This window comes from Pezoporus flaviventris, unplaced genomic scaffold, assembly GCF_033815535.1.
Source record: "Pezoporus flaviventris isolate CSIRO_AGI_PZ_B2104156 unplaced genomic scaffold, CSIRO_AGI_Pfla_v1 ptg000036l, whole genome shotgun sequence".
NCBI classification, from domain to species: Eukaryota; Metazoa; Chordata; class Aves; order Psittaciformes; family Psittacidae; genus Pezoporus; species Pezoporus flaviventris.
The window spans coordinates 20,172,501-20,196,560 of record NW_026892584.1 but is presented as its reverse complement, the minus strand read 5'-3'; the positions used below and the strand labels follow the sequence as shown (position 1 = coordinate 20,196,560).

General features: G+C 34.4%; 1 protein-coding gene across 4 annotated transcripts in view; it reads left to right on the top strand.

Annotated features, from left to right (window-relative positions):
- NOVA1 (NOVA alternative splicing regulator 1) overlaps positions 1-24,060 on the top strand; it is a 148,466-nt gene that overhangs the window by 121,805 nt on the left and 2,601 nt on the right. For all 4 annotated transcript variants that reach the window (XM_061463440.1, XM_061463439.1, XM_061463438.1 and 1 more), the window contains one exon: positions 23,588-24,060. This exon is cut by the window's right edge and continues 2,601 nt beyond it. In XM_061463440.1, the coding sequence (XP_061319424.1) occupies positions 23,588-24,060 (473 nt within the window). The remainder of the gene's footprint in view (positions 1-23,587) is intronic.

Below are 24,060 nucleotides of genomic sequence, written 5' to 3'. Positions count from 1 at the left end.
AATATACGAACTAAGGCAAATGTATGTTTTATGTCCTCCTCTATCATGCATTACATCTTTTAATGCATTTTATTCATAACCTGTGCTCAATTCAGTTTTCATCCAAATAATCAAGATCTCTTTTAAACAGTATTAAATTTTTATATATGAAGAAGAGTAATAAGTTCCTTACGTGACTTTTGGAACTGTTTTGATCATTAACCCTTGAAATTCTTATTGGTCTGTAATACTTTTATCCCTCCTAATATTTCCTAGTGGTTTCTAGCCTTTCCAACAGGAAGCACAAAGCACATGATAAGAAAATTAATGCCTTTTTGTTCATTCTAGTGATAAGTAGCTGGCAATTGTTCCCAGACTATAGTACTGATTAGCATTCAGCACCAGTGTATCGAAAAGCATCTGCACTGCGGCTATCACACGAAAATAGGTTCCAATGCAGTAATCTCAAACTTGTCTGTAGTCAAGCACCCAATGGGAGAGTATTAGAGAACAACTAATACTTGTTTTGATGTGTCACTATGTAATCACTATTTTCAATAGAAAATAACCATTCAGGTATGGGTTTTCTGGCTAGATGTTATGTTAGGGTAATGGGAAAGAGCTTATTTAAGTGGATGGAAGTCAGGAAGTGTAGTATTAAGGTGTAATAAATTCACAGTGCACCTGTTGTGTGGATATGGTAGCATATCAGACTTAAGATCATTGTTTTCTATAGTATTTTAATTGTGACAAGATGATTTTTTATATTAAAAATTAATAATGTGATTAAGCAAGATTTAAGCAATATGTAATGCCGGGTTGCTGTTGGAGTGAGATTTTGCAACTGGGTTGCTGAGCTCCTCATAAGTCATTACAATTAGAAAATGTTCAAGTACATATGTTTATGAGCATACCTGATGCAATCCTTCCCGCTGTACAACCGTATCATGTCAGTTATGTTCCCCTGACAGAGCTTGCATAGTGGGCAGAGCAATTTCTAGGGCCTTTTTTTTACTACAAGAGAAAAACATCTCTGCCAGCAGAGGTCAGAGGAAGCTGGGCAGGAAATCTGGCTTGTATTATGTCTTCCTTTTAATAATGCACTTTGCCTCCGTTCACATGTGATCATAACTGCTTTGTATGGCAGTTTTGCCTTTTGGTGAATTGTTTTTTTGAAAAATCCAGTATTCATGAAACTACTCATTTTATGATTTTCAAGAAGAGGATAGTCTCTAAGAAGTTTGATCTAGTGGAAGAAAACAGTTCCTTCAGAACTGTCACATGTCATGTTATACTGAGTTACAGATGCAACAGAAATCTGTGCGTTGGAAGTGTTTTTTCTTTATTTCTTTGTTCCAGGAAGACATACATCTGTCAATGTTATATTGTCATAAATATCTTGTTTATTTTTGCAGTACAGCTTCCTTGGACCTTTGTTCACATTAAAAATTAATGCACTGCAAACTTCCTAAGGAAGAAAGAACCAAAGATGCAATAGAATTAGGGCATTCCTCCCCTCCCCTCCCCCCCCCCCCCCCCCCCGTTAATCCGTCACTAAAAAGAACTCAATCTTTCTGTACTTTTAGACTAAGAGCCTCTATGTTAGCCCCTCATGAACTTTGTCAGCTTTGTTTATAACAACAGTGACAGAGATATAGCTACAGGGGTGAAACTATTCTGATGCCCTTGGAGCTAGAGGAATATAGCTTTACTTCTGTTTACCAGAAGCAGGAAATCAATTTTACTTTTCTACAGTAAACTTCAAGTGGGAATTTCATCTCCAAAGTGATGAATAACACCATAAACATCATATAAAACACGTTTGCTTCTCCTCTGTAGTACTTTGTAAAAGTACAAGTTTTAATACTTAATGTTAACAGTTAAGTGACATTAGGTAGACAAGTATTTCTATAATTAAACTGTTTACATATTTTCTTCTGTTTACAGGATTTTTTTCTGTTTTATCTGCCTGCTTTGCTGATGTTACTGTTATTTTAGAGGGAGAAACACAAGTGATATAAACCGAAGCTGTGTATTTCTCCTTTATCTGTTTGATGTACACCTGTAAATGCAGTTGCAAACCCTTGCATGTTTCCTTCTCTAATCCTCCCTTTTTCCATGAGATTGATACCACTCCTGACCTTTACTACTAGCTTTAAGAGAATAAAAGGCCAAAATGCATATTCCCACTTTCAAGTGAGTCAGGAGAGTGATAGGTAGGAGGCCTTTCCTCTTCCTTTGTAATTTAGGTAGGCTTAAATTCAGTAATGTGATAGGATTTATCATCACAAATTTTGTGTTATGAACTTATGATATAAGCCTTCTTTTATTTTTACTTCTTTAAAACACTATTTTTTCCCGTGACATTTGCATTTTTTGCAATTATACCTTCTGTTTTACTACTTTGTTCCTGCACTTGAAACCCTTATTCTATCATTTAGTATACTTTAATATAAATTTTGTAGAGTGCGGATAGGTGTAGGATTTGCCTATTCAGTCCTCAAGGTTTACAGTTTTTGTGGAGCATATCTGCGTCATCTGGTCACCATAATATTTGTCATAAATAATACTTTTCTGCCTTTTTACATGATGGGACTGAGCCTTTTTTCTTGGTACTGACTGTACCCAACAGGCATAGTGCAAGTATATAGCTGTTACAGTCTTGGTATTAGGGATTTGTACTTTTGTCTTATCTCTTTATTTTATGCAAAATCTGTAGCTTGCAATGGAATATAATAGTAGACGTAATGAGAAACTGGGGAATTAATTAATATCTCTAAACTGTAAGGATTGTAAGGATTGGTCTCCCTCTTTCTGACTTTAAGGAGGAGTCAGTCCTATTGCTGTCTATAAAATGACTTGCAAAATTGTAATCTTTTCATTCCTGATAAAGAGGTAGAATCTGAAAATAGAGGCTCTCTGTAAAGCATACTGACAGCTTTTGAAGGGTTGATGAACTCATATCACTTATTCTTAATACATATGTTGTGGGAGGTGGAAGAAGAATAGGAAAGAAAGCTTTATTTTAGTCTTCTGTTATCGTTAGGACATGGAATTTTAAATATGTATAATAATCAAATTATAGAGTTTTTATCAATAGATTAATTTTAAAGTACAAATAGTGAATTTTAATGATGATCCCAGGATCCTAGATAGGCCATCAAGATACTATGACTATGCGCCTTTGATAATTTGATGGGAGGGTTAAGATACTGCATCTCTGATATTTTAACCACAATATTAATCTAATTTTAATTCCCTAATTTTAATGTAATTTCTTACAGTGGTATTAAGCAAATCTGTTTTCTTTTTAGGTCTGTCACAGGTTGACTGATGCTGGGTCTATTACTAGATCTGTCCAAATCTCAGTACCATGTGTTTAAAACCAAAGTCAATATAAAGTTATTTAGAATTCTGATAAAAGGCTCTGTAGAATTAAAAAACTTTTATTATTTCAATTTGATTGTTCAGAACATTTGCCATGGTAGTTCTCTGTGAGATAACAGTTTTACAGTTTCAACCTGTCAGGTGGGTCATTGATGAATACAACCGTTTTATTTACACCCAGAGAAAGATATCCAAGTTCCATGCACAAAAGTTATGCACTCTTTGAAAGACACTTCATCTAATGGAAAATGTTTCACACAGACCTGTCACGAAAGAATTTTGTACACTGGATTTTAAAATTATAAATACATGAAGACCGCAAATATAGCATTGTTAATATGTTAAACAAATGCACTCTTCTAATTATGGCATCAAACCATTTATTTATTCACATGTAGATGCATGAAAAGGAAATCAGTTTTGATGTGACAATGGTATTGAGAACTATTTAACTAGAAGAACCTTATAATGAAGTTTAGGGGAATAGAGTTGAAGAAATAGGCTCTGTATTTTGCTGACATTTTCTGGAAGGTCCCCAAACTTTTGCCCCCTACAGAACAAATCTTCATGTTATTTCTCAACACAGTTTATCTTTTTAGTTACATTTCTGCAAGGACTTTCCTCTTCAGTTTCAATAGTTATTTAACTTCACTTTCAGAGTTTTTTTGTTTAGGTCTGCTATTGGTATCACAGGCTTACCCAGTAATAATTTTGACTCCTCCCTACTGAACACTGTACATTGTAACAAGGTTGAATAAAAGTGCCTACATTAGTTAGAAAACCCCGTGTCTTTCTAGTGTGAGAAAAAAAGGTACATTTCAAATTTGTATATAATGTTATCGATTGTAAATTCATATCTCTATAAAGTGCAATTTTTGTTTCAATTTAATGAAAAGGCAGAGTTCCTTTTTTGAGCACAAGTTGCCTGTGGCACACTGTGGACAGCACACAATAAATAATTTTTGAGATGGCCTATCAAGAAAGGGCTAGGGAGAATTATTCCTCTGTTCAATTAAGAGGACTCCAGTAGAGGTTCCAGTGCTCCAGAGGTAACCTTTCCTATTGCTTTTCAGCTGAAATGCTTCCTTTCATGGCTAAACACTAAGCAGAATTAGCCTGTATGCCATAGACTAACTGTAGACATTTTTTTTTCTGGTTCTCAGTTTAATACTTTTATTATACTTCTCTTGTTCTTCAACTGCTTTTTCCTCAATGTTTTGCAGTATCTGAGCTTAGCACTTTGCATTGTCTCCTTAAACCATAATTTTTTTATATGCTATAAAGATCCTTAAATAACAATTTTTAAAGATCTTACATACAAATTTAAATTTTATTATTTTTCTTGTCTGTTTCAATTTTTCCCCTTTGGACAACTGTGTAGGTAATTATTTTCATATTCCCTATACTGATTTATTTGTTTTCTTTCTTCTGTCTCCCACCACACAACAGTTTTATCATATAATTGTAGAATGGTTTGGGTTGGAAGGGACCTTAAAGATCATCTAGTTCCAACCACTGTTTATTGTTCCTTTCTTAAATATAAAGCAAATGTCAGAAGCATTCATGAGTGATGGGGAAAGATGTGACTTCTGGATGCTACTGGCATATCATTCACAGGATGTCATGAATGATCTGCCACTTACAGTCCTGTAAGTAAAAATGTGATTCCATGTTAGTCTATCTTGTTTTGATTTTATGCTTAAAAAGAATCAGTTAGCTTCCTATTTTATCCCCTCTTGGAAAGGATAAACTTTCTCAGTGTAAGGGACATGATGACTATTCCTTTTCAATTAAATTGGATAAAAGTCTTAAATCAATTTCTCCTCATGTTTTGAACTCTACCTGGTTATTAGATCTTTTGTTGTTTACCCCCATAGATAAAATGTAAAAGTAAAGCTTGGGAAAAAAAAAAATTAGAACAAGGGCAAAATTTACTTTCTTGTAAGAGAACAGATTTTAACAAGATATTATAAGGTCACCCCTGTTGTGCAATTCTGAAGACTTAGGCGATCACTGGCTTTAATCCTTAGGTTAGTCATTAGTTTCAGAACTCATCAAAGGAAGTGAATAAGAGTAAAATTTTGGAAACATACTTAAGTGATTTAGAAAATGCATAAATTCTATTTTAGTGTGACTTTAGTGAAGCCTGCTTTTGATCTCATTAATTTATTTTGAAATCAGTATCACTTCTGTGAACATTCTGAGATTTGGGAGAACAGTTATCATTATATTTCCCTGTATGCTTATGATTTCTAATGTTTTTTCACCTTAAAATATTTTGGAGTGAACATGTAAAAAGGACTGAATGGATTTTTCCTTAGGCGTGCATGGATATCTTATTCAAGTCCTACTTAAAAATCTTGCACTGTAGTTAAAGATGATGTTCTTTCACTTAGGGATATTTGTAGATGTGATATGTAGGTTTTGGCATTTGTCCATGTCCTTGTACTAAGAAAAAGTCCTATCTGCTTATGAAAAGGGATCATTAAACCCATAAAAGTTGGCGAATACACATTTTTCTATTTGTCAAAATATGATAAAGGTCTTCAAATGTCATGTGCAAGAGGGTGTTTAATTTTTTCTTTTTTTTTTGTTCCAGCAGTTTTAAGCATACTTCTTTTATCAATACAAAATAAAAATAAGCAGCGTGTTATGAAGTGCCAGATATTTCCATGTTCAAGTTACAGCCTATGTAAGTTAGAGTGAAAGTTGGCGGCATATAACTCTGTGGTCTAACCAAGATTATCTTTGACTTCAAGTTCTTAATGATTAGGTTTGGTGACATACTGTGTCATTCCGAACTACTGTTGGGAAAAAAAGCCAACCATGTTCTAAAAGTACACAGACGAAGAGTCACTTACTGCAGTCTTTGCTGCTGAACAAGCAGAAAACAGAATGTCAGAGCAATTTCCAGAATGCCAATCTGGATGACTGTTGCTTTTTTTCTGCTGTGTACTGTATCAGTCACATGAAGGTTAGACTTTTAAGTTTTCAACTACTCAAAATTTAATTTAGCAGCTCTTGGGGAGTTGAGAATTTATGTGATCAAGAATATGAGAATGTGGAAAGAAGCACTGAGGCTACAGAGCTTACTGTCACACCAGGACAGATCCTCTACAGCACAGACTATAAGGTAGAAAATGCAATACCATATTTTTCTCACATGTCAGAGGTAAGTTGGGTGAGACATGGTTAGCCTAGCCCTAGAAGATCCTGCTTTGAGCATATGTTAGTTAATGTTTTCTTTGTGCCATCTGAAACATTGTAACTTCCACAAGCTGTTTGTAGGAATAGCGCAGCAGTGCACTGCACTGTTCTGCAAGCTGTATGCTAGATGCACTGTCTGTCTTTTGCATACTTTGAGGATTCGTCACATCGTTGGTCATACATAGATGTAAAACAAACCCACCAATTAAAGTGGGGGTCTGCTTCATTTGAGTGAAAAAGGAGTGTTGTTTGTATGCAAATCATGGAAGGAAGCTGGTTGACTTACTGAACTGTAGGGAGTAAGAGGTGGGAGGTTTTTTCTCTTCCAGAGACAAGGTGCATCATCTGTTGAGATCTTTGCCCATAGCATAGCATCATAGACTTAAGATAGTCAGTCAATACCTGCACTATGCAGTCAAAACAGAATGTAACTGCATCTCATTCAGAAGCAGTATTTGCCCCTAGTTTTGTGCCTGTAGGTATTTTCACACTCTTTCATTTTGGGTTTGGTGGTTTGAGTTTGTTTTTTGGGGGCTTTTTTTCTGAAAATAAATTACAGTTTTTCAGAGACATAGTTTGCAAATAGTCAATCAGTGGAAGGGTCCTGACCATAGGCTCTAATAAGCATTCTTAGAAATGCCCAGGGGCTGAGTCACTGGTCTGTTACCTTTTTGGACTCTTCTTCAGCGATAATAAACATGTATATGACAAATTATTCATTCAGTTGAACTTGGCACCTATGATTTGGATAGAGTTACAAAAGTATGGTTTAGATTTCTGTTTCTTTAAAGTTTTTTGAAAGCCTGCACTTTGGAAGTTCTACTGCGGTGAAATACTTCTTTCATGTTTCTAGTAACTTAATAAATGATCTCCGTGCTTCTCAGCATTTTATGGTTATTTTCATTATTCACTTAACCAAAACAGAAAGGAAGTAAGAATATTTTGATCCACTTTATTCTCTTAATAGTAATAGGAAGAATTGTGATAATAAATTAACATCTGCCCCCTACCCATGAGATACTGAAATGCAGTCTCCATGTAAGATCTTTTAAAGTGTTACTGCTTTATGGAATAAAACTGTTCATTAAAATTAATGATTAAACTGTGATTAATTCTTTAGCAAAGAGAAGTAAAGCAAAATACAATTCCATCAGATTGTCTGCAGACCACGCTCATGTATAATTGAAGTGATGAGGGAAAAAAAGAAAACAAGTTATAAGTAGATCTCCGCAGAATATTTATTGGTCGTAATACATTCAAAATTTTTAGTAGAATAAATATGTAAATATTGTCTAAAACCAGTATTATCACTTTCACGTTTAGAAACAGAAGGAAATAACATAGCCATTTGTTAAAGACATTTCACAGGTTAAATTTCACCTGTATTTGAGCACTTAAGAGTTTTTAATTTAATTGCCTGCTTTAATTATGTCAAAAGTAATTAAGTAATTAATGCTACGTTTTAACATTTACAGTAAACACTGATTGGCTGTACACAATGAATATTCATACACTGAGCATTGTCTTTATGGCATGCAATTTCTAGAAAATTGTAAGTTATGCCTACTTTACATTAATAGGAACACATGTGAATAAGGATAATAAAAGGAGGAGATTACAACTTTGATGGGATGGAAGTTAAATCTGAATTTAAGAATTAATTTAGATATTTCTTGTATGGTTTATTATAAAACTATTTTTGCTTTGAGCAACCTGGTCTAGTGGAAGGTGTCCCTGCCCATGGCAGGGTGTTTGAATTATATAACCTTTTAGGTCCCTTCGAACCCTAACTGTTAGATGATTCTGTATCTCCTGAAATACAAAATGTTTATTATACTACTAATTGTCCTATTCACACTACTAATACAGAAGGCCCTTATTTTGATGATAAGCAAAATCAATAAAATTGAAAGAGCATAAACTTGTCAATTTGAATGTCAGAGTGCTCAGTAAAGTTAGTGCTTCTTAACATCACCATGAATATTTTGTCATTTCAAAATTAATAAAATACTAATTTTATTTGAAGTATAACTTATTTTTTGCTGTTGAAAAGTAAAATAAAACCCTTTGTTAGCAATAATATCACATAGTAATACTAATAAAAGACTGTAATTGAGATTGTATATGATTTTATGTAAAGTTTGAGTTTATGATTTATAATGCATTTTTTGAGCTCTGTCTGAAAAGAGGTTCACAGTAAACATTTGTTAAATAATAAAAAGGGACAAATGTGTGATGAAATCAAAACTGGTTAGTAAATCTGTTGATTTCCTCACCTTTATTGCATTTAGATCAGTTTATTTCTTTTTTAATTTTTATTTTTGTGTTTGCTAGTATCTTTTCTCAAAATAAAAATAAATTGTAATCTGTGAAAGCTGAAAAGTATGCATATAATGTGCACAGGAGTTGACATCAGGGCAAGAGTTACATGCAGATTTTGTTTCAGTGTATCTTTAAAATGAGAGATTTAAATCTAACTTACGAGAATGCTGCCTCCAGATTTACTCTTGGAAAGGTATTTTTCAAAGTTTATGCAAACAAAGAATTACATATATGTCATTAGATATAAAAAAAGTGTAATGTATATGTGCAAATACATCCATATAAAACATTTGTGCAACGCAGCTTCAGTTTCCATAGAGTCTTTTTCCATGTGTATGTTTATATCAGCTGATTATCTAGCCAAAATTATTAATATGTGCAAGTTATCTATATTCAAATATTGCCTGTGTTTACTTTTGTAAGGCTTAATAAAATGTTAAAAGTTGCTACTTAATTTTAGATAGTTTATTTTAATGAAATTTCGCTCCATAGATTCTTGTTGTATGAGAAATATAAGCAGTGTACTGGTGTTTGGAGACAGTATAGTTTGCAAATATGTGGGTTAATGATAAATATATACACTTTTCCCCACTGAGCCAAATTTGGTATCCTGGTAAATCCAGGATCTTTGCATTTAAGAAGGAACATGCAATTGTACTTTTACTCATCTCTTGTAATTATTGCTTTTGTTGATAAGCTATGTTGACTTTCATAACTAGCCCATTTCATTTGTTTGTTTACTGAAATAATTGCTAATCTGTGTCATTGCCTCCACTTACTCCAGTGTTCTATCTTCCAGCAGTAGTTGCTATTTCATTGTGGCTATCTTGATTAAAAAAGTATAACTACAATTTTACAGAAGGGTAAACCAGAAAACAGATATACATATAAATTAAACGTATACGTAGAAATTGGGTGAATGTTAAGTTCTGAGCCAACCACTTAAGTGTAGTTATTTATAGTTAATTGTAGTTACTGATATATGTCCTGAGACCAGCAGTTTGGTATTACCTTTTCTGGTTTCTGATTTTTGCCTGAGATGTAATGTCAGACTTTGAGAGGAATTGTCTTGTAAGAAGACTTTGATTAGCGTTAAAGAGCTATGGAGTCCTGTAGTAGTGTTCATAAAGTTCGGCAATACCAGCCATTAGTGAAACTACATCCTTTTTCTAAAAAAAAACATTTCTGGTGATTACTATGTTTTATGACCTAGAGAGATACAGTTATTTAATGTTTAATCTTCAACTGTCTTTTCTTTCTCACTTGGAAACAATTCTCACATGACACCCATGAGAGATCCTCCCCTCAAATGTCACTGTGTAGTTCTTGCTACACCAAATTTTTTAATAGTTAAGCAACAGTCAATACAAAGGATCAAGCCTCTGCTACTGATTGTCTTTTGCAAAGCCAGGGGTGCAAAGTAGCCATGGCCCTTGATACCGTTAATCTACATATGTATCTGGTCTATCTAGATGAATTTTTTCATAAGCCAAATTTCATTCTGTTTTTCACCATTCCTACGGTGAGAAACACTGTGAAGCTACACAGAACAATCTGTGGGTCAGAACATGAATAAATCTGCTCTTGGTTTCACTGAGCTGAAATATTAATGGGGTTACCACAAGGATTTTAACGCATTTGTGTCTCCTTTTGCTGCAAAGAATGGAGAACAGAATAATTATCCCAGGATATTAATTACAAATAATGTAGAAGGGGATGTTAGGGTTTATTGCTATTTTAATTATGGCCATGAAAACTCAAAGGTGTTCATTTAGAAACAGTGCACCCATCTTCTATCATCTGTTGGTTGCAGTTTGCCATATTCATTACAGTTATAAATGTAGCAAGTAATTTTTCATTCCACCATGCTTACTTTATGCATATTAGGTGATGTTATAAGCTTTATCCTTTGTTTTACCTTACAATTTTGTGATCTGCAGGTAAAGTGCATGTGCATAACTGAGGACAGGGTAGGTCAAGATACACCATTAAAAATGCCTTGTTCTGTCAATTCTTATTCTCTGTATGTGTAGCTAAATATAGACAGAAGACAAAAGATATTTCTCAGTTAAAAGATATATTATTTAAATAATACTATTAAGAGCAGAAATTTGGCTTCAAAGAAAGTTTGGAGAATCTCTTGAAATAATTCCATAACAGAAAAGGGGTTTTATACCGTGGTCTTGTAACGTGTAGAGCTTTCTTTTGGTTACGTGCATAAGTACACTCCTGTCTGACATGACTGCAGCTGTGCGATTCTAATACATGATGGGCTTAGGGAGAAGGGATGGCTCCATTCAAAACATGGCATTTGTTTTTCCTAATTGTTCTTAGAAGGTTTTTCAGAATTAGTTGAATTGTAAACAAACAACTTAAAGAGGCAGTACTGAATAAATAGCTTCTATACTTTCTGAACTGGAGTTATTGGTTAGATACTAAATGCAATATGACTGTTTCTCCTTAAAAGTAGTCAAGTATTATAAAGTCATACATAGAAGTATATATGTATAGTATAGAAGTGTGTGTGTGTAGATATATATAAAAAAATGTGTGTGTGTGTGTATATATATATAGTAGTGATACATTCAGGTGGTTTGGGATTTACTTCATGTATTTATGATTCTCTATCCTTTTGCATCAACTCTTATGGCAATGGGAATTGTAAAAAGGACTTTGCTTTCTTGTTTGTTGTTTATTTCTTTTTCCAAATTGTGTGCCCAGCTAGATTTTTGTGTTTAAAATCTTACTCATTTTAAAAACTTGCTCTACCATCTTATTACTTGTTTATGTCTGAAGGAAAGCTGCTATTTACTAAGTAGTACAGAACTCATGAAAAAAAGTTGTATTTGTATTGCTTCTAGGAAAATATTTTGTCTTCACAGTTTAGTGCCTAGACCTGACAAGGTACCTTCCACTCTTCCTTTTCATTCAAGTTAGAATACTTTACATAATGGACTTTGAGGAGTTTTTACACAGAGTAATTATATTCCTGATCAGCAATTCAGAAATTCTTTGTTACAAGATTATGAAGGAAACATTCAAGAAAAAAGGACATGAGCATGCAGCCGTAATTTGAAACTGGCAATGAATCATCACTAGGAGTTTCTTAAATGAGTGCTTGATGAGATTGAGGTGGATCAGTGGTACAAAACTCTTGGGGTTTGGTATTTTAACAGCATTGACTGGCTGAATGCTTACTTTTGCCGCATGCTTTTCCAGCACTGGTGGTGTGGTGTATTCCAGCTGGAGTACATTCACTTGTGTTTCTGATCCATTTCCTACTGTCCTCCATTCATCCTATCTTGGGCTCTGTTTTTTGTCAGTATACAGGATTCCATTTCACAACTTTTAATCACTCACAATCAAAAAAGCCTTCTTTAGTAATTTCCTCCAAGGGTCTTCTCTCTCAAAGAAATAATTGTGATCAGTTAAAAGTTGAATTGATGGAACTCTTAAGTCCCCCCAAAAAATAATCATGAATGTGTAGGATTTTTTTAATTGCTATTAGAGAAACAGTGGCTGAATGGCCACATACTTATATAAAGGCTTACACCTACTGCTAAATCTTAGGAATAATGTTCTATCCCTATATGTACAAAGTCTAAGCAAGGATCAGGAGAAACTACTGATGCGTGGTTCTAAAATATTATAGTAGCTGTGAGGAACTGAAGCAATTAAAAACTAAATTTTTGCTGTCATCTATCAGTCAAAAAAAGTGTGTTTAGCAGAATTTATCACCATATCTGTCACAGAAAAATAAAAAAAAATTGCTCTATTACTACATGACAAGTCCTAGTAAATGTTGAAGGGTGATTTATATTGCTATATTTCTTCTGAAATACAAATTTGATGTTTTGATATTAATTTACATACCCTTCTGATCTTTATTGTATTGTTTCTATACTGTCTATTATATTCTTGGGGTCTGCCTTATTTCTTAGTTCAGAATAACAAGGTGTTTCAGGTTCTAGGTAAAAGCCAGTTGCACTTTCTTTTACCGTCTTCTTTCAATCTCCACCGTTTTGTTCAGTCCAACAGCTTCTCACTTGAGGCTTCAAATTTTTTTTTTTTTCTTTTCATGTTTCAAATTACCAGAATAGATAGCAGTACCCTCTTTGGAAATCACAAACCTCTTGATAGGAGTAACCATAAAGTTCCTATGGCTGATCATCAAACTCTTTTTCTTTTCACCTCCCACAAAAAAGATCTGAAGTTTTGAGCAAGAAGGGACGTGACTTTTCTTAACTGTCCTGAGAAATCCTTTTTATTCCATACCACAGAATTTAAATGGCTCTGCTGAATCACCTTATTTTGACAGCTTTGAAAAGAGAGGCCTCTTGCAGATAGCATAGAGAACTTAGACTTTTTTCCTTTTTCTGAATCGCCAAATAAATGTGCTACATACCTTGTAGAAATCAACTTTGTCCAAGATAATCTGAAAACTAGAATAGATTAATTCTAAGATGTAGTTTTCAGAGATTGGTTTTGGACATTTTTATGTGGAGTACTAAAATGTGATTTTGATTTTAAATTTGAATCCTAAATGAATTTGGATGAAGTTTAGAATGCTGTTAAAATAATGCTGTAATCTGACCAGCAATATCAGAGAATGAATATCTCAATGTGTTTCTAACTTCATGTTTTAAGTTTTCCATGTTTTCAGGTTCTGTTCAGCTTCAAAGAAAGTGTCATTGACACAGTAATGGCAAATCTCTTTGCATATTTCTATTGGCTATCCTTTCCTCTAAATTTGAAGGACATACTACAACATGTAATTTTCTGCACTGGTTTTAGAAGCACATCATTGTGTATTTTAGACACATTTATCACTTTATCCTGAAAATTGGGCACAATTGAGTAGCTTTGAGGTTCTGTAATGTTAACATTGCATATTATTCTTGAAAATTTCCACTCTAGTCAAAGGCATATTTAACAACACTCATAGGCTTTTCTTGGACTTGCAGGTCCACAGCCACTATAAAAATATTGGAAGCCTCAGTCTCCTTGAACTCATGGAAAATGGGTTCCTAAGTGTCAGTGCATCCAAGATTTATTATTACCATCTTATCAGAGCTATATGTTTCAGCCACAGGATTTCTCCCCCTAATTGCTTTCATCATGTACAAGATTTCTAGTAAAAATATATGATTCAGAAGAAGTTTATGGCTGATCTGCTACTGGCGAGTACATGTGAAGATAATCAATGCAGCCTTTTAAGGTTTCTCTTGAGAAGGCTAGAAGTTCTGCACCTGGGTCAGGGCAATCCCAAGCACAAATACAGGCTGGGCAGGGACTGGATTGAGAGCAGCCCTGAGGGGAAGAATATGGGGGTGTTGGTTGACAAGAAGCTCAATATGACTTGGCAATGTAGACTTGCAGCATAGGAAGCTAACTGTATGCTGTGCTGCATCAAAAGGAAAATGGCCAGGAGGTCGAGGGGGGTGATTCTTCCCCTTTACTCTTCTCTCACGAGACCCCACCTGTAGTACTGCATTCAGCTATGGGGTCCCAACACAGGAGGGATGTGGGCCTTTTGGAATGAGTCCAAAGGAGGTCCACTAAAATGATCAGAGGGCTGGAACACCTATTTTATAAGGACAGGCGGAGATAGTTGCGCTTGTTGAGTCTGGAGAAGAGGAGTCTCTGGGGAGACCTTATAGCAGCCCTCCAATACCTAAAGGGGGCCTACAGGAAATCTGGAGAGGGACTTTGTACAAGAGCATTTAGTGATAGGACAAAGGGGTACTGGTTTTAAACTAGAAAAGGGTAAATTCAGATTAGATATAAGGAAGAAGTACTTTACTGTGAGGGTGATGAGGCACTGGACCAGGTTGCCCAAAGAAGTTGTGAATGCCCCATCCCTGGCAGTGTTCAAGGCCAGGGTGGATGGGGCTTTGAGCAGCCTGATCTAGTGGAAGATGTCCCTGCACATGGCAGGGGTGTTGGAACTAGATGATCTTTAAGATCCTTCCAGTCCAAACTGTTGTATGGTTGTATGAAGTATCCTAGTTTTTTGTGTACTTTCCTTCTTTTGTCTGAAGATTTCTCAGGAAAGCAACCAGTACAATGCTTCTTTGGACAGTGAGCTGATATCCATGAGGAGCCAAAGTAACAATAATTTTTGTGAATGGCAAAGCATGAAAAAAGGGATACGCTAACTTTGCCCCACTTGGTGTTGGGAAGATCTTTGGAATCTGGAGTGGGTTTTATGAGTTTATATGTTAGACCCTGTCCAATGCAAAACAATGGGATTTTTTCTTAATAGGATCAAGAAAGTATTTTATTATCTACAATATTTTTATGTAGATTATTTTGTATAGAGAAGAGTCTTTTCTGCAATTCCAGTAATAAATTTACATTATAGGATGTCTTCCAGTCAGAAGCATCCCAAATTGCTATATTCAGTAATACTGTAAATATTAATGCTTTTGTGAAACCCATATTGATGCTGTGGAATGTTGGCATGTGTTCGTAGAACACCATGCGACAAATTAGATAAGGAAAAGAAAACAGGGTGATTTTTGATAGGAGGGGGAACTATTGTGAATTTAGCTAGAGAATAGGCTTACCATTCTACTGTCACTGAAAGTGTCATTCAGACTTACTGGCCAGAGCAGCTTGTATTCTTGCTTTCTTAAACACCTTTCTTAAAAGATGTTCTATGTGAACAATAGTACAATCAGTATAGATGTCTAATTTTCTATGTGTACTACATACTTTGCAATTGAGTGTAAATCTGAGATTTTTTGTTCTTGCATACCTGAGTATGTAACCAGCTCATTTTTTCTTGTTTTAATTATAAAAATGTGAAGAGTATAACTGAAGTTACTCAAAATACATTACACTTCTCTGCAAATGTAATTTGAAACTCACGAAACATTAATGCATCAAATATGGGATGTTGGTTTTATGCTACACAGAAAAAAATAGAAAAGTTAAGTTTGTTCTCTATGTTATTAAAAGTATGTGTTGGAGAATTCGTGGAGAATTTGCTTGCTTCCATTCCCACACTTTTGAATGATGTTTTCAAGAGGGATACTCATGAAACTACTCATAGACTTTTTTGTGTGCATGCATATGTAAATTTTTAATAACACTTTGTTCAGAACTAGGTAATTTCATAAAATCAACCACCTGAATAACTAACATAATGCTGATAATTTTAACACAACTTGCATGTGCACACATTTAGTAAAAACTGCTTTTGCGAGAAGAAACCTTTCTATTTATGAGTTAGAGCCTACACACTGACTGGTAATAGAATGGCAACTAAAGCAGAACCAGAGAATTTTTTTGTTTGCTTGTTTAAACATGATTTGCTAATTCCTTGCTGTGAGAAATTTGCATTCCAAATTACATGTTTCGTTAAAAGCATGAAAGAAAAATCTTAATTTTGATACTTCTAAGTAGGCAGCAGCATAATTAGGTAGTAACTAAAAGAAGTGGGAGGTACTTTTTGTCAGTCCCCTGAAGAGTCAAGGTTTAATATAAAATACTAATTGAAAAATGGTCTAGATTTAAGCCAAAACAGCAATCTGTGCGAAGAAAAAAACAACCCTTACACGTTCTTTCCTCTAGTAAATCTTTCTCCAGCTTAGTTTGAAGGTTCTAAGCCTCATGATTTTAGATGTAAATTATTGCCAAGCATTTAAGCTGAAGTAAGGTTTCTGTTGCATGATAGTTTTTAGGACTAAAATGAAATAATGTTCTTTAGAAATGCAGCTTCATCTGAGAGGAGGTGTGGGAACTGGAACAAAATGAACATTTGTAATAAACATTAGAGTGGGAATCAGGCCAAACTCTTGCTGCAATATACTGGCAGATACAAATAAATATTTAATAATATCTTTTTGCACTGTTTATTTTTTGTATTTATAATAAGCTAGAATGATTTAACTTGAGGACATCTTACTTGCAATAGTATTTATTCAGGGGATTAATTTAGCTTTCACCTGAAAGAAGCAGTAGTTATGAGGGCAGGAATACCACAAAGAAATAACATAGAGAAATAGCAAAATGACATCTTGCAACAATTGTGGATAGAATATATGAAGGAAATTCTACAAATATATGCACTGCTTGTGATGGGAAGAAAATCTCAGGACCACAGACGTGACTAGAAAAGTGCATTAGGTTGAGGAACAAAGTAGCAGCTCGTCTCTTACTATGATCCAATTGCAGAATACTTTCTGCAAACAATAGAATATTTTCTATTTCAGTTCTAGATATCGTTTTTTATAGAAAGAGGGAAATTGAATTGGAATGGCATTTACAGAATTTAAACATAACCAGGAAAGATGAAGACTATGATATAGGTTTATTTACATTAAGATCTACAAAGAACTGCTCTTTTTATGGATATTTACATACTTTTTAATCTAAATATTGAACAGTCCATTAGAAAGACATCTATCCTTTCTAAGTGTTTTCTCTAAAAAGAAAATGTATACTCTTTGACTCAGAAACCAGGAATTTATTCAGTGCATGACCCCTCTGGAAAAGTAAGTTCATATTTCAACATACATGCATATGGAACCCAATCCAGAGCTATTTAAATTACTCAGAGAAATTCCGCTGAATTTCTTGAGGGTATGTATGTGCAGTCAGGAGGGATTTGCCAGAGGCTAAGCCCGAGTCTGACGTGAACAAACACCTGTCCAGACCAGCCTGGTATTTCTGCCTGCTGTACATATAGGACCTTTTGTTATCTTGTTCTGCCTTGAACTTGTGATTTGCATTGGGTGTTTAGCCAGGGACTTTTCAAGGGTTGCTTGATACAATGGAGCATAGCTGTAAATTCTAAATGTATACAGACATCATCTTGCTGGTAATGTGCTTCTTGTCTTCCTGCTTGATTCCACTAGACTTCTGTCACATCTTTTGTTGATCCAGATTTTTCTCCCAGATTTTCATCACACTGCCACTTCAGTTTAAGGGTGGATGGTACAGGACTGCTCACAAACAATACAAGCTTATTGTAGCAGTCCTTTTAGCCTGCCACAGAGGGAAAAACTAGATGGCTCTTAAGTCTTCATTGACTGCTCTGTATAGAAACTTGTGGTTTTGAAATACCTTCTCATCAACTCCAACCCTATAGTCAAATGAGCAGCTAAAATAGCATAGAATTTTTCATAGGTATAAAATCCAGAGCCCAGATAGAGTTTTTAAGGAGTTTAAAGTAATTGATAAGCAATGAAGATAGAGAAAGAGATAAAATGGGAGATAGTAATTTTAAATGTAGTTTTAAGGAAACAGGTGATTTGCTTTAGAGAGACTAAAATGTAGAATGTGCTAGATCAGGTACAATTACATTAGATGGAACCTTTTTTGTAAAGATGTTTCTCTGTTAAGATAAAATAACATTACAAAAGTAGTTGAAACATTTAATAGAAGGAAAAAAGGATTATTGCAGAAGGTTCATGGCATAAATTATAACCATGAGAAAATATGAGAAAAAAGTAAAGCTGAATAACACATTTAAAAGCATATTTGTTCATTAATGTCTTTGCAGTCTTCAGAAACAATTCTTTGAGGTGGAATAAGGAGAGGCTGATGCAATGAAATTCTTCTATTGTCAAATTGTTGTGTTTGTTTTTTTCCAATTGTGCTGTTTGGATAATCAGACATTTTCTTTTCTGGTGTAATTTAGTGCTGGCATATATCACACCACCATGTGGAGTTTCAAACTTAAAGCCGTGGTTTTTTGCTCCTTATGTATGCTTACTCTAATTGGCATAACAGCTGCATCAAGTACTAATTTTTGCTGTCCAGCCAGTCAGCATGCATTTCATCATCCCCCTAAGTTCACCAGTTGAATACTTTTTATCAGCTGGGTGGCACATAAAGTGTTAGTTTGTGATTGCCATCCTCCCACTTCCTAAAACGGTGAGAAGAGAGAATATAACTAGAGGACGTCATCAGAGAGGAGGGCAAAGAAATAAGGTAATAGCAAAGTGAAAGGGTTGTGAACCTTACTATAGGTAGTTGGAGGTGTTTACATGAGAGGGGTGCAAATGAGGACTGGGGAGACAGGAAATAAAGTGTCAGTGTTTGGTCATTGTTCCGCTTCCTATGAAGATACTTTGCATGTGTTATTGTACACTCATAGCTGCTCAGTGCAGATTATCTCATTGCAGCATAAGGGAGGGGATGAGAAGTAGCATAGCGTAATCACTGAACACCTGGCTTTCCACAGTAGATGGTATTCCGCTGTCAGAACTGAGCCAGGACTTGCAGTTTGGTAAGTCAGAGGACTTCTAGGCGATAATGATGTATGGCATGGGGTTATGCAAGTGGGTTGTCAGTAAATGGAAAAAGATTAAGGAATTAGTTGAGTTTAGGAGTCTAGGACTTTGCAGCGTTCAAGGGTGCATATGAGCCACTAATGCTAAGTTAAAGCAATTTGATTTGTGTCCTCTGTAATGTAGTGGCTGAGATCCCACATTTACCAGTAAACCTTTTCCCAAGTGCAGAGTTTTACCAAATCTCTGCTGACTTTGCTGGGAGCTGACGGCAACAAATTGCTTTCCAGTTTGAGTCCTTAAGCACCACAGTTTCTTGGACTGTTGCACCTTTGTCAAGGCTTTTGAAGATAGTAATGTATTAGTGAAAATATGCAGTGGAATTACTTTGTTTCTTTTACTTTTGTTACAGCTTGATTCCTTTCCAGGGTAGAAGTGTTAAATTTGCTAAGCCTGATTTTGAACTTGGTAATGGTAATGAAAATAGGATGAGAGTAATGCCTGTGGAAGTAATTAATTTGCTTTGTGAGTAAGCAAATATCATAATTGCAATCCTTAATTTTTATAAATCCATTTAGCATGAAATAAAAGTCAAGTTCCTTCCAGTTTTTTTCTCCCTATAGCATTTGAAAAAAATCAAATTGCACATGTATTTTAAGCTTATGTTCATAATTGCTTTAGATACTCAGTCTCCTTTTTGCAGCACAAATTTCAGCATAGCCAGGAGCATACACACAAACCTAGAAACCTAACCTTCCTGAATAGTCTCAAAGATACCTTTACTGGATAGCTCAGAGCACTTATTTTGGGTAGTAGTTAGGTTCCTCCCATCTGCATCCAAATCACTGTCTGATCTTCTTATCTGTGAAAGGGAAGTAAGAGCACTGTCCAGTTTCCCTGACAGACAATAAGTACTTAAGATGCTGGTGATGCAGGTAACAAAACCAGATAGATAGATACTCTTTGATTTCAGTTTCTGTTTGTATAACCAGAGTCGAGACTTAAGTATTTTGTTGTATCATTTTATAACTTGTAACTTAGTGACCTTACAGATTTTAGGCTTCAACAAAACAACAAAAACTATTATTTCAGTTGTACTGGCACCTACAGGTCTGTGGCCTAATATGCTAACAACTGTACTAGTATACAACACAGTCAGTGTTTGCTGTAAAGAGTTAACATTCCAATATATAAACCAGGGAAAGCTGAGTGAATGCAGGAAACAGGTAGAGAATTACAAATTGGTAGCAAGATTAATATGACCTAAATGAAAAAAAAAAAACAAACTCCTATGTTTGGATTTTTAAAGTATGTTTCCCTTTTTTAAATAAAATTTTCAGTCAGTTGTCACAAAAAGAAAAAGAATGTTACAACTGAATATCTCAAAATAATGCAAATGTTGCCATCCATTTCAGGAAGAGCAGAATTTTACTTATGTTTAAAGCAAAATGCATACAGATGTATTTATGTTCTGTTAAAACTGAATTTTAATTGGAATGTTTTCTGTCACATCCTAGTATAAAGTAGATTGTGCATATTGGCTATTTTTTGATACATGTATATTTTTAAAAGATGTCCTATATGTTAATAGGTAAAATATTAACCATGGCAGGGCTTGTATTTGAAAGGATGATCATGGTATATTCCTATACTAAACAATTGAAGAGTTATCAGTTAAAACGCACAATCTGATGTTTCTAAAACAGATATTTAGAAAAGGGTATTTTTCTTTATCTCGGGAGCAGACAAACATATATTAATCCAGCAAATCCAAGATTTATTTTCCAAAATGCATCAGACTTTGTATGTTGTTTATATGGCTAACTACAAAAACATGTCTGAACAAGGTGTGAGTGGATGGGTATGAAAGAGGAGCTCATTCTCTCTCTTTCCTCTGATTAGATAATTTTGTTGAACAACTAGAGCTGTTAGTGGTGAGCCAAATTAACTTTTGTGATGTCAAGTAGGAAAAGTAGTAGTTTCTTATTGAGAAAATCTTTCTTGTTGCAGACAAAACATTTCCTTCTTAATTTTCCAGCTCAATTAAACCATTATTTTATCTTGCTACACCATTAGAGTAATTATAGCCATATTACAGTACCAATATGCTACAATGCTGCCCTGAAATTAAATATTATGGTTACTTCTGCAATCACATGTGTGGTTATGAGAGTATATTTTCATACCTTCTTAGCTACTTCTCTTAAACTCAGATAAGCACTTACGCCTAACTTCGTCAGAACTGTGCCCATTGAATCCAAGCAGGATCTGGCAAACCACGGTTTCCAAAATCTCCTCAGGAAGCTGTTAGTAGTATGTCTTTAAATCAATAGAGTCCAGTAAAAGTTTTCAATCATATGTGGCACAAAACCATAATCATGAAAGCTGTGCCACGCAATAAAAGATTGGCAGTTTTATTGAGTTTTCCTGAGTGACTCTGTTTTTATACAACTTTGCATTTTTGGAATGTTAGTTAAAAAACAAAACAAACAAAAAAAAACCACTCACCATCCACAAAAGACCCAAACAAAACAAATAAGCAACCTTAAATAAATGTATATAACAGGTACCTGAAAATTCCTTCTATTGAGCAAGCAGTTAATACATTTTGTAACTGGATCTCAAATACCAAATCAAATGTAAGAATGGTTTCCTCCTTTTTCTGACTGGAAAACTAAAAATCACCACCTAAAATTCACCAAATAGTTTGAACTGAATTTTAAAATGACTGTGAAGTGGCCTGACTTAAAAATGAGTGTGTCTATAAACACATATAAAAAACATTTCAATGTGTGTGTATATATACACAAATAATGTATGTAAGTATGTACACATATTGAGATGTTTGTGTTTTTATAGGATTATTACAGGATTATATGAGTGGGCTAAATACTTTTTCAATACCATACTTTTATGTTACTTTTATGTTACTTTTAGAATAAAGGTAACATAAAAGTACGTTACATAAAAGTATGTTACCGTTAGAATAAGTCAGCGCCTAATATGTTTTTTTTATTTATTCCATAGAACATCTTTTGATGTCAATGAATGTGAAATTCTTAAGGAATTAAAAATTCTATATATGTTGTAAAACAATTTATTGAAAATAAAATGTGTTACAGTTTTTGTTGTACATATTGTACAAGTGGAAAATATAAATGTTTCTCAACTTTATAGTGAGCTGGATTTTCAAAGATTTTATTTTGATGCTATCATAACAACTGGAAATACCTAAATTGGGTAAGATTAGAAAAAGCTTATTTACAGGGCATGCCTTTTTATTTGCCATTATTTTGACTTTCTAATGAGGCAGTAAAATGAAAATGTTGCTAATAAAATTTTAATTGTATTTTGTATTGACTTGTTGCTGAGATTTTAGATAGCATTTTGTTGAAAGGATTGAGAAATTTAAAAATGTTATCCCTACACATATGGTCCGCAAAACCTGGATGAATCAGTAGGCTACTAAAAATGCATTTTTGTAAGATAAAGCATCAAACCAATTCGATATCATGAAGCAGATGGTATATTAAATCTTTGAGACCTATTTGTAAAATGTATATAGAAAACAAAAGCTACAAAGAATATGTATAAATACTGAATTTCTGTCTTGAATGTCATTCTTTACTCATAGCAATAAGTCAATAAGGAATAAATTTGTTGATGTGTTGATCTTAATGAGGTTGTATCCGTTTGAAACTTTGAGGAAAGGTAGAATTTACAGGCAAATATGCTTTTTATGAAGACTTTTTGATAAACTTTTTAAGATTTACAGATACTACGTTTTATTCTTTCAAAAGTTTCAGCGTTCATATACTCTCTTCAGATGAACTTCATTTCCGTAGACTGAAAAATAATACACTGTAGCACATAATGAATTTGTGTATACCATTGTGGACAAAAGATTAAATAATCAAGATCATGTCCTGTTCAAGACGAACTAATACCTGTCCATGCTATACCATATTTGTTTTATTTGCTTTAGCCAAGTGGGGTTTTAATTATTGCTACTATAGATGTTTGAAGGGAAGGTAAAGAATTTCAGACACCTTTTTTTCTAAGAAGCTGGTTTGCTACCTTAGCCTGGAAAGAGAGGAATCAGATGAAAACACTCACTTTGATACAATCAAAGTCAGTCTTTCCTTACAAGCAGAATATCTGCACTTGCTTAATCTTTTGGTCTGAAATGTACTATGCTGAAAGCAGTACAATGTGTGGGAGAATGAAAAATATTATTTTGCTGTTAATTTATCTCTAATTCTTTGTATTGTACATTTGAAACAGAGTATTAAAAGCGTGATGAGCTGTATTTTTTTTTTTAAATATTTTTTTTTAAACCATGGTAACTAACTTGCTTCATTCTTTTCCTTCCTTTTATAGGGTAGCAAAAATATTATAGTGTTTATGCACAAAGCAGAAGTATTATTTATATATATTTTTTTTAATTACAGGTAAAGATTATAGTTCCCAACAGCACAGCAGGTCTGATAATAGGGAAGGGAGGTGCTACAGTGAAGGCTATAATGGAGCAGTCAGGGGCTTGGGTGCAGCTTTCCCAGAAACCTGATGGGATCAACTTGCAAGAGAGGGTTGTCACTGTGAGTGGAGAACCTGAACAAAACCGAAAAGCTGTTGAACTTATCATCCAGAAGATACAAGAGGATCCACAGAGTGGCAGCTGTCTCAATATCAGTTATGCCAATGTCACAGGTCCAGTGGCCAATTCCAATCCAACCGGATCTCCTTATGCAAACACTGCTGAAGTGTTACCAACTGCTGCAGCTGCTGCAGGGCTATTAGGACACGCTAACCTTGCTGGAGTGGCAGCCTTTCCAGCAGTTTTATCTGGCTTTACAGGCAATGACCTGGTGGCCATCACCTCTGCACTTAATACATTAGCCAGCTATGGATATAATCTCAACAC